The following is a 13,660-nucleotide window of genomic DNA, read 5'->3' as shown; positions in this document are numbered from 1 at the left end:
GAATTTATGGGCTGGCTTAAGGCAGATGAAAAAGATCCATCAAAAGCTTACTGTAGCTATTGCTCAAAACCACTCAAAGGGAATAAGTCTGCTATGAGACGGCATGCGTCCAGACCATTTCATGTTAACGCTGTCAAAGCTAAAATGAATCAAGTATCGGCTTTATCATGTGCTTCCAAAGAGCTCCAGGAGCGAGCCAAACTAAGAGACAGTATTTTAGGCCTTGAACTGGGCTTGTGTGTGTTTATTGTGAAAGAGAACCTTCCGGTTTCTAAAATGGATCAGTTGCCTGACGTTTTAAAAAACTACATAAAAGACTCGCCGACTGTTAGTGGTCTTGACAATTTAGTCATGACATATACAACTTTGTCGCCTTTTCACCAAAACGCAAAGAAGAGTTTAAGGAATGCCAGGCCTTTTTGAATATTGCCGAACATGCCGTACTTTATCCAAGTAAAACAAGATGGTTGGCCATGGAGCAGGTGGTGCAGAGATTATTGGAACAGTGGCCTGCATTAACCTTGTACTTTCAGTCGATGATGCTGACAGAAATACCAGCAGCCAACGCAATATTGAAGGGGCTACAAAGCCATGAGTTGCAGCTCTATTATATGTTTCTCGGGTACATTTTGCCTGTGGTGAATAGGCTGAATTTACAGTACCAGAGTGAAGATGTTAGGATTCACCTGATTTTGAAATCTGTGAGAGATACTCTGGGAGAAATTCTGAGAAACTTCATGAAAGAAAATTCTCTGCGAAATAAAGATCCCTTTGAAGTTGACGTCTTCAACCCTCATAACCTGAGACCTTTTAATGAGATTTACTTCGGTGCCAAATTTGATGTTCTAGTCAAGTCGGAAAACTTGCGTTTATCCTCTCATCAGGTGAATGACATTCAAGTCAAGTGTGTCAAGTTCTACCAGATTCTTGTGAAGCAGATTCAAAAAAGGATTAACCATAGGGATCCTCTTTTGAATCAGGTAGAATGTATTGTCCCTTCAATCGCTCTTTCGGGCCAGATCTCCTCTATAGCACCGCTGTACAGTAGGTTTTGTGCAACATACTCTGTTGACGTGGAGGAGCTTAACTCAGAGTGGAGAAGACTGCCAGTTGTGGATGAGATCTTTGAAGTGAAAGGTAAAGAAGGTCCTGTAGCGTGTTGGTCCTTTGTGGACAGTTGTAAAGATGCATGTAAAAATAAGATGTTCAAAGTCTTACCTTCATTTATGTTTACCATGATGAGCCTGCCACACAGTAGTGCCGGCGCTGAAAGGCAGTTTTCCCTTCTCAAGCTTATTAAGAGCCCGCTCCGGAACAGATTAGACAGCGAGATGCTGAGTGCCCTCATGCACGTCCACCGGTTCATACCTGATGCAAATAAATGGACTGTTCCGGTGTCTCTTGGGGCGAAGCCCATAATTTTGAAAATTTCCGAAAAAATTTAGTCCTTTTCTTTGAATAAGGTTTTAACCGCTGGATGTGCATTTTTTTTTTTTTTTTTTTTTTTTTAATCCCACCTCCTCTCCTCTCAGTGACGTAAAATTTTTTATCAAAAATATTTTAAAATATACTACTTTAAGCGTCACCTAACTTCTTTATTATAAATTACCCGCCAAAGGGGGTCTTCCAAAAGGCTTACTCCAACAACTTTAAAATTTTTTAACACAAAAAAAAAAACTATTTGCTCTCCCGTAGTCTGGGCGTCCTCCGTACGAGCTTAGTTTGATTTACTGAAGCTCATTTGTCCAGTTTCTGATGGTTGTCATTTTAGCTGTGCGAAAATTGAAGCGAGATGATTACTGAACCGTACCAAAAGAGATCTAAGAGACTATTTATTTTTTTATTTTGTTGATTTACTTCGCGCTTTTTACTAATAAATAGGTATTATCAGTTTTTCTGACTGGTGATTTACAGTTTTCTATCTAAATACCCAAAGGTTTGTGCTCAATAAATAGAAAGTTGAATTCTGTACCCAGATTCGGGAAAAAGGGATCTGTTTTTCTTCCGGATTCTTTCGTGTGAAAGCAGCAGATTCCTTTTTTTAGTACAATTAAGAATCCTTGGACTGAATGTTTGAATGATGTCGTTTGAATTTTCTCAGATTTTAGTACGTTAGGAATCCAGGTTTTCTGGGTAGTGAAGTCGGGCCTTGAGATTTCAAAAGGATGCTTTTGTAAGACGAATGATAGTTCCGCTGTTCACTTATTGATTGACGAGACTTTCGACGAGATCCAAGGGTGCCTCTTGACACAGCCACTAAACAGAAAAGCAGGTATGATAAAAGGGAAAGGGACGTGTGAAGACGTGATAAAAGGCAACTTTTACCGCTGGCCAAGCCATATTGAATAGGGCTGCGAAGCGCGACGTCAATTCTTGGGCGGGAAATTCAAATAACGATGAAACATGGATGCGTAGACACGTTTTCTCCGAACTTTGGCGAATTGTTTTGGCTTAAAATATTTGTCGTAGATCCTACTAATCCACCAGAACTTTTTCACGTCGAAATAATACTAGGAATATTGACAATCAGTTGTTAGTTACTACTAGAAACCACGTTTCACGGTACTTCGAGTGTCGCGCCTTGCTTTTTCCTTCATCACCTTGCAGCCCTATGTTGTATAACCTAAAAACCGTGTTCCGGGATTTTTTTTGAAATTTCGGGATTTTTTTTGAAGAAAAATCGGGATTTTATTTTTGAGCTGGTGGCAACACTGGGGTAGTTGCTTGCAAAGCAACTAAAATTGCCAAAGTTGGCAACTAAATTGCAGCAATGGGCAAATTTTGCTCCTGTGTGAACATCTTTGTGAACCTAGGGTTAACCATTTCTGAAATGTTGCAGATATGACCTTTTGAAAACCTAAATACATTTAGTGTCTTTTGACTGTCTAATAATCTTTTGGTTGGGGGCTGAGAGGCGGGATGGCAGCTGAAAAGGACGTGGATAGAGGGCTGTTTGCAGTCCAATCTCTTTTGAATCTTAAAAAGGGAAGTAGAACTTTTAATTACAAATCGGATGAGCCCCTCCGAAGTTTTTATGACAAGTACTTCCACATGAAGCGACCTGGTGAAAAAAAAAATTGGGGATTTAAGCCATGTCACTCTTTGGTTAGGCAGAAGTATTGTACTACCAATAATAAAACCGATATGTAAACATTAGACAACCTACATAATTTACAGTCTTTGCCCCAGTGGGATGTCATTTCATCCCTAGAGGCCCAGCTTTTGGACATTTTGACTATTTCAAACAAAATGAATATTTCAAAATTTTGATTAGAAGTATTTTGGGTTTGAGGGAAGGGGCTTCAGCAGCTAAAAGGTTTTGGGAAGAGGATTGTTGCCCTCCTATCAGTTTTGACTCTTTGAAAGGGTACTATAAATTTTATTTTCAATTGAATGAGTCCCCTCCAAAATGTCTAAGACATCCCCTTTGGTTTGGAAAAGAATAACACATTGAATCCATATTGCTCTTTACTTAGACAGCGCAATTTTGCTGCCTATGATATCGCAAACACAATATAAAGTATGAAATTCAGAAATTTATATGAATTTTGTAGATTGTGCAAAAATGGCACTGTCACCTGAGTGAATAGAACAGCAATACAAAACCACACACTTAAAGCATAATTGAAAGTACTAGTATCAAGATATTGTCAGAATTACAAGATAAAAACTTACAAGTGTCCGTCAAATTTTTGCATTTCTTTGAGAACTTTTCCACCCGTCAAAATGTTTCCACCCTGGGTCTCAAATTGAATGCTTCGGAGGACAGAAATCCCTACAAAGGATCCTAGTTTAGTTTCTGTATAAAGTTGAAGGGTTGGCTTGTTTTTACATTTGTGTCTCCTCATTCTTGCTGACATCTATAACCAAAACTAAATATAAATTGTCTGAACTGATCAATATAAATATCACAAAAGCTAGATGAAATGCCTTTTCGTCTTGCACTTAATTTTATTTTTTGCACCAAAACTATATATATATATGTATATATGCCTTGTTGAGGTCTGCCTAGCCCTATTTATGTTCCGGAACTTTCAAGTCAATTGGAGATAAAACGGAGTTTTTTCTCATCTTCTAGCATTGCAAATCAATCTAGCCACAACTAATTTTAATTTATTTTTTTATATATGGGTCTACAGGGCCCAAAAAATTATGGGTTACGTTTGAAGCTACAAGAGATAAAATTTATTAGCCCCTTTTGGGCGTCAAAAATCCTTTAATCTTTTGGTCTGCGATGAGTAGAAACATTCCAAGTCAAGTAGCACCTTTTGGTCTCAGTTAACTGAGAATATTGCTTATTGAGTCTTGGGCGAGTGATAAGAAAATTTTCGGCCCATTTCAAGGTGAACTAAATTTGTTTTTCTAGTTTCTTTTTCTATACACTGGAGTCCCCTTGACCAAGGAACTTACATATTCAAGTTTCAAGCTGTTTGGAAAGAAAAAGTTTTTTGCCCTTTTCGTGCCCCACTTTCTGCCAGACCAACATTTTTTTTTTAATTTTTCATTTGTTTATGCACTGAAGTCTCCTTGTCACAAAGACTGTCAAGGATACATGTTTCAAACTCAGCAAAAATGAGGGAGTTTGTGTCTCCATCCTAAAACTTTTTCGTACAGTAAGATTCCCTTGGCCTTGTAAGTTGAGCATCTATATTTGAAATACTTTAGCCCACAAACTGTTTATGCCCGCTTATTGACCCTAGTTTTTGGCATTTTCCTTTTCTTTTGTGGACTGTAGTCACCTTGTGTCTCCAAACTCAAATTGTTTTACACAATAGGGTTGATTGTCCAAAGGATTTACAGATGCAAGTTTGAAAGTAATGAGAAGCAAACAGTTGTTCGACCAATACTCAGAACCTTTGATGCCCTCCCACTTACTCAAAAGAATTTGAAGTCTTGTAAAATTAGGTAACGATTCCTGAAAATTTCAAGCTGATTGGAAAGTAATGTTTGTTTTTTTACCTGTGTTCCAGCCCTACTATTAAGGGGCTCGTGCCACTTTTTAGAAATGTCTTTCTAAATTAGGTTCTCATTGTCTAAGGGACTTCATCATATAGTTTTCGAATCGTTCTTAAAAAAAAAAAAAATCCACTTTGAGGAAAGCAATAGTTTTTCAGTTTAGTGTGGGCATTGAGGCTTCTTTCCTCCAGGGACTTACGGATGTGAGGTAAAAGCTCTTTGGGGTAAAAATTGTTGGTCCTTTTTGGGAATCCAAGGGAACCCTCATGTATAAGAAATTATGCATTAGGGTTCCCTTGGCCCAAGGATTTATAGATTTAATTTCTGATCCATTTAGGAAGATTAGTTTTGGTACTTTTTGGGCCCCATGTTTGGGCAAAACACATTTTTTCAGCTTATTTTTTTGCATTGGGTTCCCTTACCCCAATTTTTTATGAATATAATTTTCAAGACAATAAAAACAGTTTTTCGCCCATTTTGGGGGTTCGATGCCCAGAATTAAAAAAAAAGGATTGTGAGTTTCAAGCTGTTCGAAAAAGACTAAATTTGGCCCTTTTTCAGGTCCTATTTGCAGGCGAACTATGTTTTGTCATTTTTTTGTGCATTTGGGGTGTCCTTGGTCCAAGAACTTACAGGCTTATATTTGGGCCCCACTCCTTTAAGGTTTCATTCCTCCCGTCTATTTTTTTCTGAAATAGGTACTCTTGGCCAGAAGATTTAAGAAAAGCAAGGTTGACGCCGGACAAACAATTTTCGGCTTTTCTTCGGGTTCCATCCATTGGGAAGCCTATGCCCCGAATATTTTTCAGGTCAAAGCCTTCAAAAAAAAAAAAAATAAATAATTAAATAAAAAAAAAAATGCCCCATTCACAAGTATTACTTGTGTGCATGTTCGACTTTTCCTTTTGTGTAAAACTATGTAAAATCCAAAACAGATTCTGGTAGTGCTTACCCCTACTCTCCTTGCAAGAATTCATGGCAAGCCAATCAAAAGAAAATTTTTAACTTTTTGGGTCCTATTTTGGGAGCACTGTCCTCCAAACTACTTTTTTGTAAATTAGTTTCCAATTGCCCTAGGAAGTTGTGGTTGTAGCTTTTGAGTCATTCAGAAAAAAAGGCATTGGCCCTTTTTCAGACGTTTGTTTGCCCGTTTAGGGCAAACAAGCAATTTGTTCTTCTTCTTTTGCTAAGGAGCTTTCAAGACAGTAACAAAAATGTGTTTTAACCGTTTCAGGGACAGTCTTTACGGGACCCACGCCCCAAACCATGTTTGTTTGTATATTAATGTCCGCTTGGCCCAAGCAATTACGGCTGTAAGTTTCATATAAATCAGAGAAAAAACAGTTTTAGCTATTTTTCAGGTCCCAACACCCTCCGCCAACTTACAAAACATGCGATCTCTCTTCACCCATGGAAGGACCCTTGAAAGTTTCAAACCAGTCGGACAGCCAACATTAAAAGCAGCCGCCTTTTTTCCACCATAAAATATAGCCTATCTCAAAGCAGTACTCATTTTGTATAATTTATGGTTGTTAATCCTTGGGCTGCGAAGCTTATATCATCCCTGGAGGCATATTTATTAAACCTTTTGATTTAACAAGATGATGCTTTTGGTGAAATTTTGGTCATACAACAAGGCAACAAACTCAGGAATTATATTACTCTCAGGACCGGGGAGCGATAACTCTATTGTGACATATTAGTCCAGCTATACATTGGTCCTGCAGCTACATTTTGAACTATTTTTTTATACGTTGGTGATTATTCTTTTCACATACTTTACACTTAGAGATTTACATAGAGGGTCAAAGTTTGAATTAAGGATAATAAAAGGAAGGCTGAAGATGCAGTTAAAAAGCTTGGTACAATTACCATAAAAGTTTCAGAATACTTTTCCTTTCCAGAGAAAGTTGCTACCATGACCTTGAGCTAGGATATTAAAAACATAACCTATTTTAAGACAAATGATTTATATATTCTTTTAAGAAAAGTGAATATGACCTAGCTGCATTAATGTTGCATTCAAAAACAATGTTTAAACTTAGAAGTCTAAAATTCAAACAGCTGATACTGCGTTATTTGTTCATCAGCTAACGATAGATTATAGTAATTGAGCTACTTTTTAAAAAGCTGATGTAGCTTTACTATTGTTTGGTAGCTCTAATAAAGCCTTAAAGCAGTTAAAAGGCCTACCATAAATGCTAAAGAAGTTTCTAAAATACTGCACACCTTGACAGAAAATTACAAACATGATCTTAAAAGAGCGTGTTTATAACAACGTTCACAAAAATGCCGTAAGCTTAATCCAATTTTAACATTGGATGAATGTAAAATAATAAGATATTAAAGACACATTTTATTCCTAAGCAAATGATCTACATTTTCTTTAAAAAAAAAGTAAATACAGCCTAGGTCCATTAATTTTTTATTAAAAAATAACGTTTAAACTTCGGAGTCCAAAAATAATACAGTAGATATTATGTTATTTGCTCATCAGTTTCAACGCTCAAGCTTACTAAAAAAAAAAATATCGTGAAAATAAAGTATAACGTTATTTTTGAAACCTCTTTACGTTCAGCTAAAGATACATTATGCTTATTTTATTTAAAAAAAACCATGCTGACTAGATTGTTATGGAGCGCCTTCAAAATGGTAAAAAAAATAGCCAATTACTTGATAACAATAAGTCGAACTTAATCTCATCAAATTGATCCCTAGATATGGTTCTTAAATTTAGCTCTAACATAAGAAGCTGAGAAATAAACTTCACAATTAAAAGTATAGAATAGGACATATTAATTGGACTCTTCCATACTTCTTCTTCAAAGACGTAATATTTTATTTGAACAGGGGGGCAGCAAGAAAGAGAACCAGATATTTGCCTGGTTTCCTGGAATAAAAACTATGTTATTGTTTAAGTATTTTAAAATTATTTTTTTCAATTCCAATCATCTCATCACAACTTTTTTCAAAGTGTAAATTCGGTTTTAACAACTAAAGCCTTCATAAGAACCGCAGTAGCAATGTCTCTATTTTCTCAAACAATAAGACAAAATTGAATTATAGTGTTTCGTGTGTGTCTTGTATTTACTTATTCTTGCAAACATTTTTTGGCTTAATAGAAAAATATATAATATGCCTGTAACCGCCATTGAACAGTTTGTCGATTTTACCGAGAATAAAATCATTTTTTATGATTATCTCCCCTCGATACCGTAGAAACTTATGAACAGATAAAATATCAAATGGTTAAAGAACTATAAAAATTTCTGGGAAAAAACGATGTTTCAGGGCCCTTTCTCCGAAAACAAATGGGTTATATTATCCATGGCTTTGAATTGCCTTACCTCATAGTGGCTAATAGATTTGACGGGAACGGTAACAGAATCTGCTACTAAGAAGTTTCCATTTAAGACATAGGCCAAGACCGTAAACGTTGGGGCCATTTCTGCAGAGATTGGCACTGTAAAAGTGATCACATTCCTCTGGGAGGTAAATTCGCTATATGCTGTGTTGGAGTAGAGTACAAGTCCTTTTGAAATGACCTGAAAATGGCAAAGGATGAAAAGCACACTAATGAGGCTAAGATCTTCAGCAGAAAGCTACTTGCGAAGATTTTCTCCCAGGACTTGGATAAATACTTGATAACTAAGCACGAAACACAATTATTTGATAATTTTTTTTCAAAAAAGGTATTTATAGCAAAAGTATGCTCGCTTAGTTCACACAATAGTGAACTCCTCTTGCTATCTGTTACGCTTGAAAATAGGCCAGGTCAGAATGTGAGAATGTCTTTTTGCTTCATTTGAGTTTTGAGATATTAAGGCCTGGATTCCTTTTTTGTGTTTTAAGTGGTCCATTTTTCTGTGTTGAGTAGATTGATTTTTGTTTAGATACACTTGTTGTGAACTGAGTTTCGCCAATTGTCTGTTTATTGAATTTTGCTGAATTGAGATCTATTGATGTGAATTTTATGAGGGCTGATGTTTTAAGGCTGAGTTTTAACGTGCTGAAAATCACAGGAGTTGAATGTCACTTAGGATAAGTTCTGCGTGGGTTCAATTTTGTGTGGCTAAGGCTTTTCGGTGTTGAGTTTTAGGAGGCTAAGGCTTTTCGGTGTTGAGTTTTAGGAGGTAGCTTTAATAGGTTGACTTTTGCGAAGGTTAAATTTTGTTTCAAACGAATTTCGCTTTTTGAGTTTGCCAGATAAAATTTTGTTTTGATTGAAATTTGCTTGGGTTGAAGTTGCTTTTGTCTTTTTTTTTTTATATCATTTTTACAGTTTACCAGAATTTTTCATAATATTATTTTGATAGATCCCCCTCCCCCCAAAATGCAAGATAGCTTTGCCTATTATACCCGCAAGACATATTGAGAAGGCCATCCCTCCTCATATCAGGATGATGCGTATTTATTTTATTTTAATATCTTCTGTGCTTTTACCTAAAATAGCTTATTATTTCCAAAGACAAAACATCTTTGTAACGAAGCAGTATTGTCTAACCAATGTGATGCTGGAATGCTACAAATACCTTCTATAGGGTAGCAGTTCATTTCTATTTTATCACAATTGGACCGAAACAAGATGTGACAAAAATTTTCCACACACATGCGACGCTCCATACAGGGACTTAGTATCTCTAGTATGGTGTTCTCAGACATGCTGAATTTGACGGTGAAACTTTCATTAGAATCCCTTCCTTTTGGGAGTATTCTCCCCGTTTTAAGAGATTTAACCAGTTTTTTTTTGTGGCAGTAGATTTTGATGGTTAACAATAAATTTCGTAAATTGCATATACTTTGAATCAGCACTAACATTGTACTCTGTTGATGTATGTTTTATCAAACTACATTTTTGTAGACTTCCATTTTATACTGACAATGGCAACTCCTTCCTTACCTTTAGTTTGGTATTAATAAAACTTTTAAAAGCTCTTTTATTTAGTTTCGTCTGCTTAGGGAATCATATCTTCAAAGACAAATTTCCATAGACGAAATCTTTAAAGAAAATAGAAAACCCGTTACAAGTGAGGTGTTTATTATTTAAAAGCAGCTATGGCAATAGAACATTTAATGGAGATGTAGGCGTAGTCTCGGCATAATGTGTTACAATAGAGACTCGTTATAAGCCAGGAATCGTCATACCAACGTTAAGAAGAAATATCATATACTAATTTTCTATTCTACAAGAATAAAAAAAAAATTAGGAGAAAAGGGTAAAATATTTAAGAACACCTTTAAAGAAAGTGTCTACTTCCAAAGTACTAAGAAATGTACAATTTTTTTCCTGGTACTTGAAGAATTTTAAATTTCAGAATAGAGGCTGAGGAAGTATTGACATGTTTTATATTCAAGGATGGCTTTCCATGTCATGACCACAAGCGTTTTCAATTTTAGTCTTAAAAATTTCAGTTGTTCCCGGTAGTAATACAAAAACAATCATGTTTTACTTGATAGTGCATTTGGAGATAAAAGTCTCTTTGGAGTTTTTTTTTTTTTTTTTTTTTTTTTTTTTTTTACGGTCATTGTTGGCCATACCTCTTATAAATAGTCTCTTTGATCATAACAGGATTGAAGTGATGATATTTTTGATGTCAAAACCGTAAGATCTAACCCCTTTCTACCCCTTTACCAACTAAACCGCCAAATAATACGAAAAAGAACCGTAGCTCATCTTTTAGAGCAATATTTTGTAGCTAGGAACATACAAGCTAGAACCAAAGTCGACCAGCTTTAAATGGGTACTTGGCAAAATCTGGAGAAGGTAAGCAGGAAATGTTTGCCAAAGCAGAGTATGGCTGCCCCCCCCCCCCCCATTGCACTTCATGGCTGAAGGGCCTTGAAATGGAGATCAGTACCACCGGTTTGGCCTTTAAGGGTCTAGTGCCGTGATCTTTACATCTTACCTTTTACCATATAGATGCCATGTACCTTTAAAAATTTATCGAAGGCCATGCCGCACCTTAACATCATTTTGCAGACCTCAGCGTCGACTTACCGTCATACAGATAAATAACTTATCAGTAAATTCTCCCATGAGACTATCCATCTTCGAGAGCTATTAAGAATCCGTGGCTTGACTATGAAATGTGAATGAAAAGAAAGGAAGTTTATGTTCTCTTTTTGCTCAAACGATGCTGCCAAATTACTCAAATCGTGTTTCCTTTTAGCTGATTTTAAGCATTTTCCTAGCAGGTATGCTAGAATATTTTTAGAGAATGTCCTTTCCTGAACTTTAAAAGAAAATTATGCTCCGTTAAAACAAAAACAGAATTTAGACTTTCTGAAAATATAAAATTTGTTAAAACTGAATATCTTTATCTCCGGCTTAAAACGGGAGAAATTAAATGTTCTTTATAGGATTTTTAAAAGGTAGATGTCGGCTTTTAGTTTTTAGTCGTTTATTCAGGTCTCCTATTCATGGTCTACAAGCTATGGCAAGACCATCAATCAATTCTGAATAACTTGGCCACACACACTAGAAAATTGCATGATGGACGAGATAGGGTGATCCTTTATGGTCCCGCATCGCCTTAATATTTTCGAAGTCACTCGGCACCAGCCTGAGGATCCCCTGACCTGTATTTACTTGGACAGAGAGGTATTGGTAAAAGCAAATAAAAAAGTCAAATATATAACAATAAGGATGTACTCACCAAGTAGCTGAAAAACTCGAGAGGAAAATTGGCTTTCAAGTGAAACACGGCAAATTCTCCAATGTCTGCTTCCTCACTGCTGGAACTCAATGAAATGATTTGATTGTCAGGATATGAGGCTCGATTGACAATTAACTCATTACTGCTCATTTTTCCGTTTTTGGGATGAACGTAAGTGGCAATTACCCTAACTTCTTCAGCGTCAAAAGGGACGTCAACTGTAATTATAGTCGTTATAATCGTATTTTATGTTTATTTATATTTTTTAAATTTTATTGCTATTATTTTTTATGGGGCGGGGGGGGGGGGTGACCCTCGCCTGGGTTAGAAATGTTTTGTGTGTGTGTGTGTGTGTGTGTATGTGTGTATGTGTGTATGTGTGTATGTGTGTCTGTGTGTATGTGTGTTTGTGTGTATGTGTGTATGTGTGTATGTGTGTATGTGTGTGTGTGTGTGTGTGTGTGTATGTGTGTGTGTGTATGTGTGTGTGTGTTTGTTTTTTTCTCTGTTTGTGTGTGTTTGTTTTTGTGTTTGTTTGTGTGTGTGTGTTTGTGTGTGTGTGTGTGTGTTTGTGTGTGTATGTGTGTGTTTGTGTGTGTTTGTGTGTGTATATGTGTGTGTATGTGTGTGTATGTGTGTGTATGTGTGTGTATGTGTGTGTATGTGTGTGTAGTGTGTGTAGTGTGTGTGTGTGTGTGTGTGTGTGTGTGTGTGTGTGTGTGTGTTTGTGTGTGTGTCTGTGTGTGTGTGTGTGTATGTGTGTGTATGTGTGTGTATGTGTGTGTATGTGTGTGTATGTGTGTGTATGTGTGTGTCTGTGTGTGTTTGTGTTTGTGTGTTTATGTGTGTATGTATGTATGTGTGTGTGTCTGTGTTTGTATGTGTGTGTATGTGTGTGTATGTGTGTGTGTATATGTGTGTGTCTGTGTGTTTGTGTGTGTGTGTGTGTATGTGTGTGTGTGTTTGTGGGTTTGTGTGTTTTTGTGTTTGTGTGTGTGTTTTTTTTTGTTTTTGTTTGTTTTTTTTTGTGTTTGTTTTTTTTTTTGTTTATTTGTGTGTATTTGTGTGTCTGTGTGTGTATGTGTATGTATGTGTGTGTATGTGTATGAATGTGTGTGAATTTGTGTTACTGTCTGTGTATGTGTGTTTATATGTGTGAAAGTGTGTGTCGCTGTGAGTAGGTTTGTGTAGTGTGTGTGTGTGTGTGTGTGTGTTTGTGTGTGTGTGTGTTTGTGTGTGTTTGTGTGTGGTTGTGTGTGTATGTGTGTGTGTGTGTGTGTATGTGTGTTTTTGTGTGTTTAAGATTTTTGATGGGTGTTAATTTGTGTTTAGTTGGGAGAAGGTTATTGAATTTTATTTTATGTTATATAATTATATAGAATTTTATTTAATTTGTGTGAAATTTTGTTTATGTTTTTTTATTATGTTTTATTTTTGGGTAGTGGGGGGTATGTGTGTATGTGTGTGTGTGTGTGTGTGTGTGTGTGTGTGTGTGTGTGTGTGTGTGTGTGTGTGTGTGTGTTGTGTGTGTGTCTGTGTGTCTGTGTGTCTGTGTGTGTGTATTGAGTCTTTGAAAGGTTGAAATGCATTGTATTGAAATTACGTTTCTACTCTTTTTTTTGTAATTGTGTCATTTTTTTTTTCCTGGCTATATAGCCTTCACATTCTACGTTAACGTGTTTTTGTAATAAATTTATTGGTTGAAGAAATTGATTGATTGATCGATTTATTATTGCTTTTTTTAGATATCCCAAAATCTTACACTTTTTTCACAAATTTTTTTTGACAAAATTAATGCTATAAAGAATCTGCCACTTCAGCTAGAAACAAATGAGGGTGAAAAGGAGATATTAGATAACGAGAAAATTGATAAAATGAATATGGCAAAAACGGTGCGGCACGGTGTTGGTTACCTTACAATAACTTTTGGCCATTAAGAAGGGCCCAACAATTTTCAATTTTTGACCAAATGAGCCTCTCGTAAGTTTTATGACCATCCCTTCCATAAGTAGTGATCGAAAAAAAAATAATATTTCAAAGGCACATCG

General features: G+C 36.1%; 1 protein-coding gene across 1 annotated transcript in view; it reads right to left on the bottom strand.

Moving 5' to 3' along the window:
- Positions 1–13,660, bottom strand: part of LOC148951703 (CD109 antigen-like) — a 172,140-nt gene that overhangs the window by 73,190 nt on the left and 85,290 nt on the right. The window contains exons 7-9 of the mRNA XM_089089252.1: positions 11,613–11,830; positions 8,304–8,501; positions 3,676–3,860 (exon numbers count right to left, since the gene is read on the bottom strand). Of these exons, the coding sequence (XP_088945378.1) occupies positions 3,676–3,860; positions 8,304–8,501; positions 11,613–11,830 (601 nt within the window). The remainder of the gene's footprint in view (positions 1–3,675; positions 3,861–8,303; positions 8,502–11,612; positions 11,831–13,660) is intronic.

Source organism: Artemia sp. Qi Xiang Cuo, chromosome 5 (assembly GCF_049724085.1).
Source record: "Artemia sp. Qi Xiang Cuo chromosome 5, ASM4972408v1, whole genome shotgun sequence".
Lineage (NCBI taxonomy): Eukaryota > Metazoa > Arthropoda > Branchiopoda > Anostraca > Artemiidae > Artemia > Artemia sp. Qi Xiang Cuo.
Note: the sequence above shows the minus strand (reverse complement) of the source record. Positions and strands in the feature narration are given on the sequence as shown.